Raw genomic sequence first — 16,188 nt, forward strand, 5'->3', positions numbered from 1 at the left:
CTTCTTGTTATTGTAATTAACTTTTTACTTTTTTTACGTGTCAAACAAAAAGCACATACAAGTTGGCGAAAACTAATAAGAAAACTTCAATTTTATTTCGTAAAGAAATCAGTGAATTTTTCTTGTCATCACCTGTAAGCTTGGGCAAACAATTTTTCTGTTGTGGCCAACTTCGAAAATACATTATCGCCTACTTCCGATCTAAGGATGTACTTGGTGACGTTTCCAGCGACGACTTTTCCTCTTTCCAACTCAACTATGAAATCGGCTCTACTTCTTCTGCCTCCCTCTTCCTCAACTTCTGTTTCGTCTTCATTCTGTCCCCAGAAACAGTGAAATTTCAGTGTCAGTCCGGCCAGTGCAGACTTTCACATGATTGCCAAAATGTACGAAATCATCAGATGTCACATTTTGTCCAACGTGAGGTAGAAGGCCCTAGGTTTGTAAACCCGAGACCATTCGTCCGCTCTCCTGTTGTTGGGGCTGAGTCTGTGACTTATTGATGAATGCGCATTTCTTGAAATAGTTCGAAATCGTCGTCGGTGTCAGGGTAATAATGGTCCATGCTTTGTGTTTATAAGTACCTCTCGCGATTCAGAAGGTGGCTGCGCAAAAACTGTGAGACTAACAGGAAAAAGACACACATCTGTGGGCACAGCATCTCGTCAAGTTTTTAACTCAGATTACAGATGGTCAATACGAGCACCGTTGGGACGCGCCAAACGTTGGTACTTGTGTGCAGTTCATTTGACATGAATTGCCCGGAAAGGCGCGACAGCAGCCCGCTTTATAGATCTGTTCATTGGGTTGCCTATCCAGAGGCGTAAACTAATTCGATGCGACATTACATACGGGAAACGAAACTGGTTATTTATAACTACGATCTTAATTAAAACAAAAAGCTAAACTCCGCCCGAAAAGGTCATGAAGGCCCAACAGTACCGACCGGCCGCCGCGTCATCCTCAGCCGAAGGCGTCACTGGATGCGGATATGGAGGGGCATGTGGTCAGTACACATCTGTCCCGGCCGTATGTCACTTTACGAGACCGGAACCGCTACTTCTCAACCAAGCAGGTCCTCAGATTGTATCGCTGTGAAAAGATACTGGTTGTGGAAAGGTTAAACATGCTGTTGTTGTTGTGGTCTCCAGTCCTGAGACTGGTTTGATGCAGCTCTCCATGCTACTCTATCCTGTGCAAGCTGCTTCATCTCCCAGTACGTACTGCGGCCTACATCCTTCTGAATTTACTTAGTGTATTCATCTCTTGGTCTCCCTCTACGATTTTTACCCTCCACGCTGCCCTCCAATACTAAATTGGTGATCCCTTGATGTCTCAGAACATATCCTACCAACCGATCCCTTCTTCTAGTCATGTTGTGCCACAAACTCCTCTTCTCCCCAATTCTATTCAATACCTCCTCATTAGTTCTGCGATCTACCCATCTAATCTTCAGTATTCTTCTGTAGCACCGCATTTCGAAAGCATATAGCCTCCGAAAGTTACGTTTTGCCCGCTGCACTGTCTCAGCCGTTTTAGTAAAAGCGTTCTTCAAGACGCAGGAAATCGCCTTTCCAATTCCGCTTCATCCCTTGGTATGTTATTTTGTCAGCAATCCGATTTTTCCGCTTCGGTATTGCCGACAGCTTACGAGGTGTATGAGAAAAGTATTGAGACTGACAACACTGTGAGCGACCTGGCAACACTGTGTTGTTCTGCTTATGTAGACAGGTGCGTTCATCCCTTCCAGGTGCTCACTCCGAGTTTCAGCTCCGTACAGTGATCACAATATTTTTGAGAGCGCTATCAGTGAGGTTGTGTTTTTGTTGGGTGTTACGAAAATGGAACAGCGGAATTTAGAACAACGTTATATCATCAAGTTCTGTGTTAGACTTGGGTAATGAGTGAGTGTGACCTATGAAACGTTGAAACATGCCAATGGGCCGCATTCCTTATCAACAGCAAGCTGGCAAAAATCGTTTTTGGAAGGCTGAAAACATGTTGAAGATGAACCTCGCTCGGGGGACTTTCATCTTCAAAAATTTGCTTTTTGGCTGTAGGGGTATCGTGCATAAAGATTTTGTTCCTCCAGGACAAACTGTCAACCAAGTGTTTTAAAAGGCTGTCCTTAAAAAAAGCTCAGGAAAAGGGTGAACCGATTGAGACCGGACATTGCAGACAAGTGGATGGTGCATTATGACAACGCCCCATGTCACACAGTCACTTCCGTAACGGAATTTTTGACCTCAAAAGGCATTCCTGTTGTTTCACAGCCCCCTAATTACCTGATCAGAGTCCTTGTGTTTTTCCTTTCCCGAAATTAAAAACTGTTTTAAAAGGACGTCATTTTGGGGGTCTGGAGAATATTCAAAAGAATGTGACAGGCATGGTAAGGTCCTACCATTTGAAGCTTTTCAGCGTTGCTACCAAGTCTGGTAAGCCGGCCGCTGTGACCGAGCAATTCTAGACGCTGCAGTCTGGAACCGCGCGACCGCTACGGTCGCAGGTTCGAATCTTGCCTCGGGCATGGATGTGTGTGATGTCCTTAGGTTAGTTAGGTTTAAGTAGTTCTAAGTCCTAGGGGACTGATGGCCTCAGATGTTAAGTCCCAAAGTGCTCAGAGCCATTTGAGCCAAGTCTGGTGACACCGTCTCAACCAGTGTATAGCTGCCGAAAGGAACTGCTCGTAAGAGGACAATATTGTTGTTTGAAAAAAAAAATTGCTAGATAAAAAATCAGTCTCATTACTTTTCTCTCACACGTCGTATATGATGGAATCCCACATGTTTTAACTACATCGGTCATTTTGCCACTCAGTATTTCACGGCCTCAATAACCAGCTTCTTTGATGCGGGAGTTAAAAAAGTTGTACGTCTGAGAAGTGATTTTACAACTGATTTATGTAGTGTAGTGCGTCATAGAGTGTTGCATACACAAAGGACCGTGGTGAAGAGTTGAATGGCGCAACAACTACTTAAACAATTCGAATTACCGGGTGTTAGAGAGCCGCGCACTTCGAATTATACAATTTTGGAGCTCCGGTGTGTAATGCTGACTCAAGATTAATCACGCCGAAGGGACAGAGTACAACAAACGCTTTATTTAGCGCAATGCATACACACAACAGTACGTGGCCTCGCACTACGATGTCCAAGACAGCACTGTCATCAGAATGAGATTTTCAATGTGCAGCGGAATGTGCGCTGATATGAAACTTCCTGGCAGATTAAAACTGTCTGCCGCACCGAGACTCAAACTCGGGACCTTTGCCTTTCGCGGGCAAGTGCTCTAACATCTGAGCTACCCAAGCACGACTCACGCCCCGTCCTCACAGCTTTATAGGCAAAGGTCCCGACTTGAAGTCTCGGTCCGGCACACAGTTTTAATCTGCCAGGAAGTTGCAGCACTGTCATGTCAGAGAGGGTCTGCCTCAAAATTCTCGCTCGTCAGCGACGCTGCTGTTCCCACACATTGTCTGCGGACACACTATCACTGCCAGCCGCTTCGATTTAGCAAGTGTACTGAAACACAACTTCGATTTATCAAACTATTTTATTTATTTGTTTCAGGGGACAGTTAAACTGGTTCGATTAATCGAGATTCGATTTAGAAAGAGTCGACTGTAGGTACATTAGTCACATCCATGCTTTGAAGCTAATGAAGAGCATTGTTGTCGGTAACGCATATATAACGCGGGCGGCAACACATGAATTCTTTTAAAAATTGAAAATTACAGGACTTAGAGCGATGGTTTGAATGAATTGACTCACAACGACATGGAACAGCGAGTTGCAGCCGTTATATGTTCTTGGCACAATTCCAAAATATCGTGGCCCGTTCAAGATTTTAATGAATATACGATATGTCACATTCCACGCGGGAGGAAAATAGTTGAACTGCATAGCCACATCGTCAGCTTCCGAAAGACCTCGAAGGCAAGATATGCACTCTGCGAACAACACAATACGCTGAAGGGGAAATTTTTCTCAAAAATACTATTTTTGCCCCCTTAGACAAATGGTTGAGGGATATTTGATGTTAATTATAGCTGTATTTATTGATTCATGATATGACATTAAACGTATTTGTACGAGGATGAGTCAAATGAAAACCTTAAATTTGTAATAACAAATCGAAATTTCGCGCCGTTATCCTGTAAGTTGGTAAGCGTGCTACAAACAGCGTTCAGGATGGCCTGTAGGTGGCAGCATACCGTCGCAGTATCAGTATAAAGAAGGCCTCCCCACTTGCGACTTGCACCAGGGGAGAACAGCGTTCTGTTATTCGGTTTTTGCGTAGTGAAGGTTTGTAACCTACTGAAATTCATCGACGATGCATGTTTGTCAAAGCAGCAACTCTAGGAATGGAGTAGGAAGTTCGCAAATTCTGTGATTTCAGTGGAAGATGCTCCTCGTCCAGGTCAGGCACAACGAGTTGTGACTCCACAGAACATTGCAGCAGTTGAAGCCATAGTGAAGGAAAACCATCGAGTGACACTGAATGATATTGCAACATGTTTACAGATTATTCATGGGTCAGTACACAACATTGTGCATGATGTGCACCAGTTTCACAAAGTGTCGGCAAGATGGGTGCCACGGCATCTTACTCCTGAAATGAGAGAACGACATGTTGATGCCTCTGAAGAACTTCTTCGGCGCTTTGAACGAGAAGGTGATGGCTTCCTTGCAAGAATCGTTACTGGGGACGAAACCTGGGTTCACTTCCACCAACCGTAAACGAAGAGAGCGAGCAAGGAATGGCGCCATTCCTCATCGCCAAAACCAAAGAAGTTTCTAACAGAAACATCACCAGGGAAGGTTGTGCTGACTCTCTTTTGGGACGAAAAAGGCGTCATTTTGGAGAATTACATGCCTAGAGGGACCACTGTCACCAGTGCATCATACACAGATCTCCTAAGAAATCATCTGCGGCTTGCAATCAAATCAAAGCGACGTGGATTGCTGTCAGCAGGTGTCCTTTTCCAACATGACAATACAAGGCCCCACACTGTCCGTACAACAGTTGCAACAATCACAGACCTGTATTTTGAGTGTCTTCCTCATCCACCATACTCACCAGACCTTGCCCCCAAGTGATTTCTATACGTCTGCATCACTCAAAGACGCAATGGGAGGAAAGAAGTTCCGTTCTGATGAAGAGGTACGCCACGCGGTGCATGCGTGGTTGCGCGGACTACCAAAAGAATTTTTTTTCTAAAGGAATTTGTGCACTTTGTAAGCGCTGGAGGACTTGCATTGAACGTGGGGGAGATTTAGTTGAAAAGTGATACAGCTTTGTACCACTTCTGCACAATAAATAATATTTAAAAAAATATTTAAAGTTTTCACTTGTCTCACCCTCGTATGTTGCTCTGTTCGCCATTCCACAAATTCGTCATTTAACGTGGATATTAAGGATTTCAGTCAGCAATGATGCTTTCCCGCCAACATCGCACGTCTCTAGCAACTGCTGAAAGGAATGACTTCCAGTTTCACACGGTTCCCGTCGAATGTGGTACCAACCTCTGGGAAAAAAAAAACACTCACGTAGTGCTGCGAGATGTGGGTGAGGGAGATGAGTTTCTTCAGACGCGGTCTCTACTCAGTTGAGGTGGTGCCACGGCGCTTCCGGCTGACTGTGGGACCTACGTGTTGCAGGTGTTCAACCTGTCCGAGCCGCGGCGCGCGCTGCGGCAGCACCACGAGAGGGTGAGCAACCTGGGCTGGGCGCCGGGGCTGGCGCCGCCCCTGGAGCGGCTGTGCGCCGTCTGCAAGGACATCGACTCGTGGCTGGGCGGCGGGCCGCACCGCATGGCCGTGCTCCACTCCAGGTAGGCCGGGCCGCCTCTGCTCTGTTCTGTCAGTAGTGACATCTCGAACTTCCAGTTAAATGGCTCAGAGTAATGAAATAACTAGACCAAAGGAAGCCCGCATCTCGTGGTCGTGCGGTAGCGTTCTCGCTTCCCACGCCCGGGTTCCCGGGTTCGATTCCCGGCGGGGTCAGGGATTTTCTCTGCCTCGTGATGGCTGGGCGTTGTGTGATGTCCTTAGGTTAGTTAGTTTTAAGTACTTCTAAGTTCTAGGGGACTGATGACCATAGCTGTTAAGTCCCATAGTGCACAGTTCCGTTTCAGCCGCGCTCGCGAGTGGCCGCTGTTAACTGTTGCGCTGCACTTCAGTGTTTACACCGCTGTACATGTGCTCCGCCGAGTGCCGTCCGTCCGTTAATCTCCGTGTTCGTTTCTGTTCCTTGTGATCTGATCGCTCTTTCTGGTCTTGCTGCTGCTACTTGGAATTTCGGTTGTTTAACCGAAATTGCTTCGCTGGATTAACCATGGCTACAAACCTCAGGAAGAATACTCTGGTATTTGCTTTTGACAAGGAATCCCGTCCTGTTCAGCCGACATCCCTGGAAATAGATGACTGGATTACACAGGTAATTGGTCTAAATTCTGAAACCGTTCATACCTGGCAACTGGATCAGGAAAAATACTGTGTTTTTGTCAAGTTAATCAGTGCTTCGACTGTTGATAAAGTGTTACGAAAGTGGGGCTATGAAGTAGATTTTGTGCATAGAAATGGTTATAAATGTAAGGTTTCCATCTATAGAGCGGACATTCATTACAAAACCGTTCGTGTCTTGAATCTTCCCATTGAAATTGAAAATGATAAGATTAAGGAAGCTCTTTCAAACTACGGAGACGTTAAATCAGTTGCAAATGAAAGATGGTCGCCTCGCTTTACACTGCAGTGTTTTAACGGGGTCCGCTGTGTAGAGATGGACGTTAAGACGAATATTCCGTCTCACATAACTGTTTGTGGGTATAAGGCACAAATTGTTTATACAGGTCAGGAAGCTACATGTCATATATGTAACGAAACCGGCCACTTCAGACAGGAATGTCTGCGGCGAACTGTTGTTCTTAAAAGTAATTTGATACAGCGTCAGAAGCTTACCTTAAATGATCTGTTACCAAAGAATAGCCCGGAACAACTGGTTGAGGATGTTAACGCAGCGGGCCAAGCTGATGTCTCCCTTCACGATAACAGTCAATTTCCCCCGTTAACGACAAAAGGAAACCCTGTTGCCACTACTCGTGAAACTGAAACGCAACCGAAAAAACGACCTCTGGAGATAACTGATAGTTGTTCAGAGGACGAGCTGTCTTGTCCCACTCCCTCACTTCGCAAGCAAAAACAGTGCGATGAGGAGGCAGAGGAACCTGAAGGCAAAATGCGAAATGAAACTAATGAACAGAAAGATAATACACATACGGTACCAGAAAATGAAGGGGTTGTAAGTAGCATTAATTTGCAAGAAACATCAGGTGCAGTAGCCGATTGCAAAGATCAGAATCTATCTGTTAATAAACAGATTCAGGGAGAGGTTGCAAAACTGCAGTCTCCACCTGGTTCCCTCCATCAGAAAGTGAGTGAAATTAATAAAGAAAGAGGAAGTGGTGGCCAAACTGAAATCACGGTCAACACCTCAGGGCAGGCGCCGGCAACCGAAATTGCGAAAGCGTCTGCTGCTGCTCCAGATAAGCCGCGAAGTAAAATACCGACACAACCAAATGAGAATGTAGTTCGTAACCAAGGGAAGGGAAAATCCGGTAGGGGCGACCCAAGCCCAAAGAATGTTCAGTCCGAAACGGTCGTACACGAATCACTGGAGGGAAAATCAGAAAGTTTACCAGGAAATCAGTCTGCTTGCGTTACAAGAGAAAACATTAGAAGCAGAAAAAAACGGGACAGTAACTAATAAACTGACTGAAGTGTTGTTCCATGTTCAGCCTTCCGAGAAAGCTGTTACAGCTTAACTGAACCCTGAACCACATGAAACTATATTAGTTCATCAAAACAACTACATAGTGACAGCACAATGACGCAATCTTATTCTGTCACCACTATAAACATAAATAAAATCACGACCGGTTTGAAATTATCGGCCCTTAAGGAATTTTTGTACGAATCCGCGACTGATATTGCCCTATTACAAGAAGTTCTAATTTCGGATTTGGTAATTCCCGGTTTTGTCAGTTACATAAATGTGTCTCCCGAAACAAGTGTTGGAACAGCTATTTTGGTGAGGGAAGGGATTGCAGTAAGCGAGGTGGAACGACTGGAATCCGGAAGAGGAATAGGACTTAATATCTATGATGTGACTATCGTCAATTTGTACGCCCCTTCAGGAAGTTCTCATCGAGCTGACAGGGCAAGTTTCTTCAAAGATGACCTGATATACTTGTTAAGGAAATCGCCAAGACAGTTATTACTTGGAGGTGATTTTAATTGTGTTTTAAATCGAAAAGATCAGTTACCTAATTTTAATTTCTCAAGTGAACTAAAACAACTAGTTACTGGTTTAGAATTAAAGGATGTATGGGAAATCAAATACCCCTCCAGTGTTGAGTTCACTTATGTCACGGCAATATCACGCAGCAGGATTGATAGACTATATATTTCTAAAAATCTTGAAACTTCCGTGACAAAAGTAGAAACCATTCCTACGTACTTTTCAGACCATTCAAGTGTCTTAGCTTGCATAAATCTAACAAGACAGCCGGTTCGCCGATTCAAGAATCAGTGGAATTTGAACACTTCCTTGTTAGTAAATCATGATTTAGAAGATCTGATTAAAGAAACATGGGCAATATGCCTGCGAGCCCGTAGTAGATATGCCACTGCTATTGACTGGTGGGTTAAAATGGCAAAGCCAAAGTTGAGGAAAGTTCTTATTCAATACAGTGCCCAGAGCGCAAGGGAAATGAAATGCACTATAGAGTATTACTATTCCGTTTTGAGAGATCTATATGATAGTCTCAGCAGGTTCCTCACTTCGGATAGCAGACATCAAAAAAGTCAAAGCCAAGTTACTTAATATCAAGAGAAGTCAAATGGAAGGGTTGAAAATAAAATCGAAGGCAAATTCGGTGTCAGAAGATGAAACTACTTCCCTATATCATTTAGTGAAGCATACGAAAAACGGGAGAAGGATTTTTATTAATGAAATTCGAACAAAACACGGTACGATTCTCAGAACCCAGCAGGATATCATGGACGAGATTTATCGCTATTATTGCGAGCTATATTCTGTACATCAAAGTAGTGATGCTTCCTTGGAAGAATTCCTTGACATCCTAGCCCCACAGCTGACAGAAGATGACAACGAAAATTTTCTCGAGGTTGTCACTGACGAAGACGTGTATGAGACTCTGTGCGCCTCACCACCAAAAAAATCCCCAGGACCGGATGGTCTGCCAGCAGAGTTTTACATCCGTTGCTGGCCAATAGTAGGTGCAAAAATCACGGACATTGTAAATGAGGTTATTCAGGGGAAAATGATTCCGGCTGAGTTTAAGGAGAGTAAAATTGTTTTGGTGCCAAAAAATAATGGAAACAAAGATTTAAATAATTTTCGTCCAATTTCACTGCTGAATTCTGATTATAAATTAATAGCTAGAATAATAAACAAGAGAATTTCATGCCTTACAGATAAAATTATTAGTCAACATCAGAACTGTGCACAAGGCAGAACCATTTTTCAAAATCTAGCGGAATTCAGGGATATCATTGCAATAACTTCTGTAACAAACATAAAGTGTGCTTTATTGTTTTTAGATTTTTATAAAGCGTTCGATGTAGTAAATCATGAATATCTTCTACAGACATTGAAGAAAATAGGTTTCAACGATAGGGTCATACAGTTGATTAAGAACATAGCAACTGGAATAAATGCTAAAATAGCGGTGAATGGTCAACAATCCAGGCCGATGCAAATACAACGAGGTGTTCCTCAAGGAAGTCCTCTGTCCATGTCGCTCTTCGCCATTTCGCTGGAACCTTTCCTCCGACATGTCCATGCTACATTAAAAGGCTTAACATTATCAGGAAATAAAAGAGCCTATGCTGACGATATAGGGGTCATTATAAGGAATAATGACGAGGTAACCACGCTAGCAACGGTGATTGATTCGTACTGTAGAGCATCTGGAGCCAATGCAAACGAAAAAAAAAGTAAGATGTTAAATCTCAGAGGTTTTGATAATATCAACGTCGAGTGGGCAAAAATAGTCCGACAACATAAAACACTTGGGATCACCCTGACACCATGTCCTATGAAAATGACGGCTTTAAATTGGAAAGTTGCAGCAGATAAAGTGCAAGGAGCCATTGTAGAGAACTTAACTCGATATATGAACCAAGTTCAAAGAACACAGTATATCAACTCATGCATCCTTGCTAAGGCTTATTATACTGCCCAGCTGTTACCAATACCGAGAATGATAGCGAGGAGAATAATGTCCAAAATCACAAACTTTTTGTGGAGAGGTGAAGTGTTCAGAGTACCTGCTAAAGTAGTCACTTTAGATCCTAAAAATGGTGGACTAGGATTAACTGATATAACGGATAAAGCCTCTGCTCTTTTTATCAAAAGGCAAGTTAATTTAATAAGAGACTCGCGAGAAAGCATAACCAGCCAACTTTTCGAGATCATTAAACCTCCAAGCCTGCTTCCCCCGATTGACGTGCAGAATATCAACAGTCGCTTACAGCACGTGAGGATTTTCTATGTTGAGTTTAGTTATGTCAGTGTCGAACTCAGGCAGTCCCGACACTTAACATCGAGAGCCATAATGCGGGAACGAAAGAAAAGCGAAGGAAGAAACAAAATAGAACGACAGTTTCCAAACATTGAGTGGACTGAGATTTGGAAAAACATTAGTTCTAATGTGCTGACGTCTAACATAAAAACGGCATGGTACAAGACAGTTAACAACATAGTTAGCACCAATGAAAGACTGCACGCAATCGGACTCTGTGAAACAAATTTATGTCAACAATGCCATCTAGTTGACACAGTAATTCACAGATATACTTGCAGTGGTCACATGAATAGTTGGAAGTGGGTCCGAGAGCAAATAGCTCTGATTACAAGAACATCCCCTGAGTATATATCGCTATCATTGATACACAGGCCTGACGCACGCTATTTCCCAGAAGCAAAAAATAACGCTGTGCGCTGGTTGCTGGGAAATTTTGTTAACTACGTCCTTAACAAATTAGGATCCGATAGCATCATAGAGTTCAAGGTACACATGCTGTGTGAGTTCCACAAAATTAGAACCTACTCGAATCACAAGAAAAAGTTCGGTAATATGTTAAAAATTGTATTTGAAAGAATGGGCATTGGTTAATATAAAAAAGAAGACTGTGTTGACAGTGATGTATTGTAGTTACCTTAAGGATGCTATTTAAGATTTTACAGTATATCAATGATGTGTACTTTTTCTACTTCAGAGAGTAGTTTTTGCAACTTATAAGCTAATGTACAGAACTTATGTGACATTGAGATTGTGTGTCGAAATAGTGTCAAAACACAAAACATTAAAGGTGCATTATTGGCTTATAATAGAAAATTGGAAATAGACAGTTTTTATAGAAATGTCCTTATCGATTGTTTAAAACCATAAGATTCTATCTGATAAATATAATATTCAATGGCTGGCACATTGCCCTGTTCATTTTTGCATTGTGATGTGTAAGTCAGTTTCTCAGTGAAAGACTGATTATGTAGATCTGATCCAGTGAAAGACTGATTATATAGATCTGATCACTTCAGATTCAATTAATGTCCAGAAAATGTAGTTGGAAGGCTAGTCAAATTTATTATATATCTCCTTACCGCCATTCTCAAGTATTTCAGAAATTGTCTAATATGATTATTAAATTGTTTTAATTAAAATTATCCCATCAACTTGCTGATATCCATCATAAAGAAATTATGCTTCTGTAAAGATAGCACCTCATGTAATTCAAAGTGCAGATTTTACTTCTTCAGGTTGAAGGTTGAATGTCTTTAAAAATTTTGTTCTTGATGTTTAAATTAATTCTTTCTGGTAATTAGTTAGTAACACAATCCTCTGTTGTCTTCCTTAACGTCAGCGTAACTGAAATGTTTAAATAACTTCATGTATGCATAACTTAGTATGTATTTGGAGTGTAACATTGTTTTTTTTAATAAATGTTTTTATAAAAAAAAATAGTGCTCAGAGCCATTTGAACTTTTTTTTTTTTTTTTTTTAGACCAAAGTAAACATCAGCTGAAGGACACACGTGTTGTTTCACCTAAGGTAGCTTGCGAAACAATAGGTGAAAGGAATATTTACTTAAGCAGGTGAACGTAAGGAACGTTACTCTTTTACAGAGGCGAGAACTTAGTCTACTTAATTGCACTGCCGGAAAATTAAAATACAACACTCTCAGCGACAAGGTCATTCTACTGATGTGTGAGGTGATAGGTAGATCATCATTGTAGGAGTATGTGATAACAGACTGAGAGCAAATGAAACACAAATGTCTCATCAATACACGGTGTACCTCGTCGGGCAGCAGCGGAGGCGTGTATTCTAATATGCAAACGATCATGTAGGTGAAACTTCCTGACGGATTAGAACTGTGTGCCGGAGCGAGACTCGAACTCGGGACCTTTGCCTTTCGCGGGCAAGTGCTCTACCAACTGAGCTACTCAAGCACGACTCACGACCCGTCCCCGTCGTGTATTTTCGAAAGTAACATTTTTTTATCATGTAGCTGATGTACTTAAAACAACTGAGTAAAAATCAATGCAAATTGAAATATGCATCAATTTCGGTGAGGGAGCTAGAAATGTGAAAAGTTTCCAGAGTGGATGCAACATGCTGCACATAATTCTCTGTATTCAGACGGACCTTCTGATGACAAGAACTTCGTTCAAGTGAGGTATTCAAACAAAGGCCCATTTTCCTGGATGCACAACATACCGCTCCTTCTAAACGAGTGGAGGACGAAATGGACGCTGTGGTTCTCAGGAACAGTCCACACGGTAGCCCGCTTGAACACTATTTGGTTCCCTTTTGTGGAGATAACTAAAGAAGTACGTTTATAACTCAAAACGCTGCATGACTTCAAATAGCAAATCGAGGGAGGTTGTCGTTCCGTAAGACCAACGACTTTACATATCTTCGTATAGAAAGTGGACCGAATTTGTGATTCAGGTAAATAGGCACTCGTTTGAACACCTCTCTTCAATGAACATTCCACCACCATAACTTTCAGCTGAACAAAGACAGTTCTGCACAGCAAATTGCAGCCCCCCCACCCCCACCCCCCAGAACTCTGAACATCTCTAGCTATAAATTTCATTTGAATTCATTTATACACAGTTGATTTACATATATCAGCTATACGATAGAAAAAATAAGGTTCTACTTAAAGAATTATAAATCGTTGCTTTAACTCTCTGTAAAATAAACTGTCGGTAAAAAAGGTACGGCCTCAAGGACGTAAGTTCAGTGGCACCAGGTTATACTGTTAGTGATTCATTCCTCATGGTCATAGGCGACCAGATGGGGCTCAACAGGCCCGTCCGTGCACCCTCTGTTTTGACTCTTCAGGCAGAAACTGTCCCGAGTTTAGAGTTGAACGTTCATTCTAGGGTACCACCTTGCCCCGCCGACGAGTACGTATTCCTGTTAAACAACTTCAGTGTTTTGAACGGGGTCGCAGTGTGGGACCGCGATAAGATCACGTCTGCCTTTGGCCAGGCTACTACTGACACAACGACCAGACAAGCATGTCCACTCAGGTGTTGTGAAAGAGTTGACTGGAGAATGGGACTGCGCTCTGTTGTCTTCAGCGGTGAGAGTATCTTAAGTCTGAATGCTAGTGATAGCATTCAGACTTAAGATACGCGTATGGCTTAGACCTGTTGAGCTGCCTATGGAGAGTGTGTTAGTTGATGAGTCACAACTCGCGGTCTTTGGTGTTTCTGTTGAGTAAAGTAACTACTGTTCACTACATAGCACAAGCTGTCATCCCTGAACTACTGCCATTTCTTCGACAGGAAGGTGATGAGCTTTTTCAGCAGGACAATGCACACCCCTCATATGGTTGTCACAACGCAATGTGCTTTTCGTGTTGTAGAACGGTCCTGGCCAGCAAGATCACCAGATCTCTCTGCAATTGAACACGTATGGGACACTACGAAGTAGGAACTTACTCGTTCTTCAGGACCTGCGAAAACCATTGCCGAATTGCAAAAATAGGCGCAAGATGCTTGGGACAATTATCGCAGGATACAATTCAGCACGTTTATGATCGTTTGCATGAGAAAATACACGCCTGCTTTGCCGCCAGAGGCCGTTGGGCACCCTTTACTGTGACGTGTGTGTTTCATTTGCTCTGAGTTTGTTATCATGTACTCCTACAGTGATGAATTACCGTCACGTCACTTGTCAATGCAATCACCTTACACATGGGACGTGACTGCGTCGCTTTTTACCTTCAATTGGCAGCCAATGTGCTTGCAATTAGCCGTTTCCCAATGTGTGATGAGACCTCTTAATGGATTGACGAAAGCGGGTTGCACTGTATGTCTCTACCTAAGTTACAAGGTCTACAGCCAATATTAATACTTAGATGATTTTCCTTTTTTTCTGGCAACTCTTCATCATTCGATCGTTAAATTACTGCATTAGGATAGTGCGGAATTCAGAATTGATGTCAGGCAAGCAGATCCGTGAGCCTTGCAGGGAAAACTGTGTCATTTTATAAATTTATCATGCATAAACAGAACAGTATTCTGTCTTATTATTGAAACTTTTTTTTTCTTTCTGGCGCTATTACCGGTAATGATTGGTATGCGAGTGGTCTCAAAACATTGTTCCTATTTATGTGGCGTTTGCTCTTCCTGTGGCACCTGTGTCAAGTAAACGTAATATGGAAGCTAAAGGCGTGTGCGTCACGCAGCTGCAAACTCTGGCACGTCTATGTCCTTGCTTAACTCCTCGCTGTTGTGTCTGAAGTGGAAGCGTGGAGATAACGTAGCATCTGGCAAACCTGTGTCGGGAATTGCCTAATACCTGCTCTCAGGCTGGCGGGGAGATGTGAGGGATTCCATCCAGGCCAGGCTTACCTACCTGTCTACAAACCTACCGCGCCGTTAGGGTACTGTCTACGTTCGCATCCCCTGTCAGTGTCGTTGTTAAGAATAAGAACAATAATAGAAACTTTTCACAGCGTAAATCTGAGGGTAAGCAAGCAATTACAGTTGTTGAAATATGTTGTCCTTCTCTTGAAACGAACGAACGTTGATGCTGAATTCAAATGTATTTTCTAGGCGGTTTCTGGCGTGTAGAAGGGAAATATTACACTTTGGCATAATCCTTTTGTTACTGCAGACTGAGCCGGCCGCGGTGGTCTCGCGGTTCTAGGCGCACAGTCCGGAACCGTGCGACTGCTACGGTCGCAGGTTCGAATCCTGCCTCGGGCATGGATGTGTGTGATGTCCTTAGGTTAGTTAGGTTTAAGTAGTTCTAAGTTCTAGGGGACTGATGACCACAGCAGTTGAGTCCCATAGTGCTCAGAGCCATTTGAACCATTTTACTGCAGACTGAAGCCATAAATATCTAGACTGAAGCCATAAACATCTGAGTCTGTCTGTACTGGGAAGGTAAAGGCCGCCACAGGTGAGCTGATATCAAATTGAAACTTCCTGGCTGATTAAAACTGTGTGCCGGGCCGAGATTCGAACTCGGAACCTTTGCCTTTCGCGGGCAAATGCTCTACCAACTGAGCTACCCAAGCACGACTCACGCCCCGTCCTCACAGGTTTAATTCTGCCAGTACATCATTCTGATGTCAGATTGTTTCGACCAACTGCAACCTGCATCATAGTGCTGACTACACATGTATTACATGCGACCATGCTAACACGGTCTGGCACCTTCCACTATCAACTCATTTAGTTCCTGAGGCGTCAAGGAATTGTCGCTTTAAAAGAAGCTAGGCTGTCAGTAAGGGAAGCCGCCCACCAAGTAAGCGGACACCACAGCGATGTCATTCGATTGGTGTGAGGAGAATACGTAGGAATACGTAGGAATACGTAGTTAACTTGGTAATGGAGCGCGGTCTGCAGGGTAGAATCTGTAGAGCGAGACTGAGACTTGATTAGAGTAGGCAGGTTCAAATGGATGTTGGTTGCTGTAGTAGCAATGGTGAAGACTCTTGCGCAGGATAGACCAGAGTAGACTGCTGCATGAGACCCTTCTGCGGAATGTAGACCGTAACAACAGAAGGCAAATACCACGTGGGTTGGGGCACTATTGCGCAGGCCGGCCGAAGTGGCCGTGCGGTTAAAGGCGCT

General features: G+C 43.2%; 1 protein-coding gene and 1 non-coding gene across 2 annotated transcripts in view; one reads left to right on the forward strand and one right to left on the reverse strand.

The window, feature by feature from the left end:
• LOC126262680 (tensin-1) overlaps positions 1 to 16,188 on the forward strand; it is a 622,011-nt gene that overhangs the window by 164,205 nt on the left and 441,618 nt on the right. Inside the window, exon 5 of the mRNA XM_049959456.1 lies at positions 5,661 to 5,833. Within this exon, the coding sequence (XP_049815413.1) occupies positions 5,661 to 5,833 (173 nt within the window). The remainder of the gene's footprint in view (positions 1 to 5,660; positions 5,834 to 16,188) is intronic.
• Trnas-cga (transfer RNA serine (anticodon CGA)) lies at positions 15,556 to 15,630 on the reverse strand. The gene has a single exon. It is a non-coding gene; the product is annotated as a tRNA-Ser (tRNA).

This window comes from Schistocerca nitens, chromosome 6 (genome assembly GCF_023898315.1).
Source record: "Schistocerca nitens isolate TAMUIC-IGC-003100 chromosome 6, iqSchNite1.1, whole genome shotgun sequence".
NCBI lineage: Eukaryota > Metazoa > Arthropoda > Insecta > Orthoptera > Acrididae > Schistocerca > Schistocerca nitens.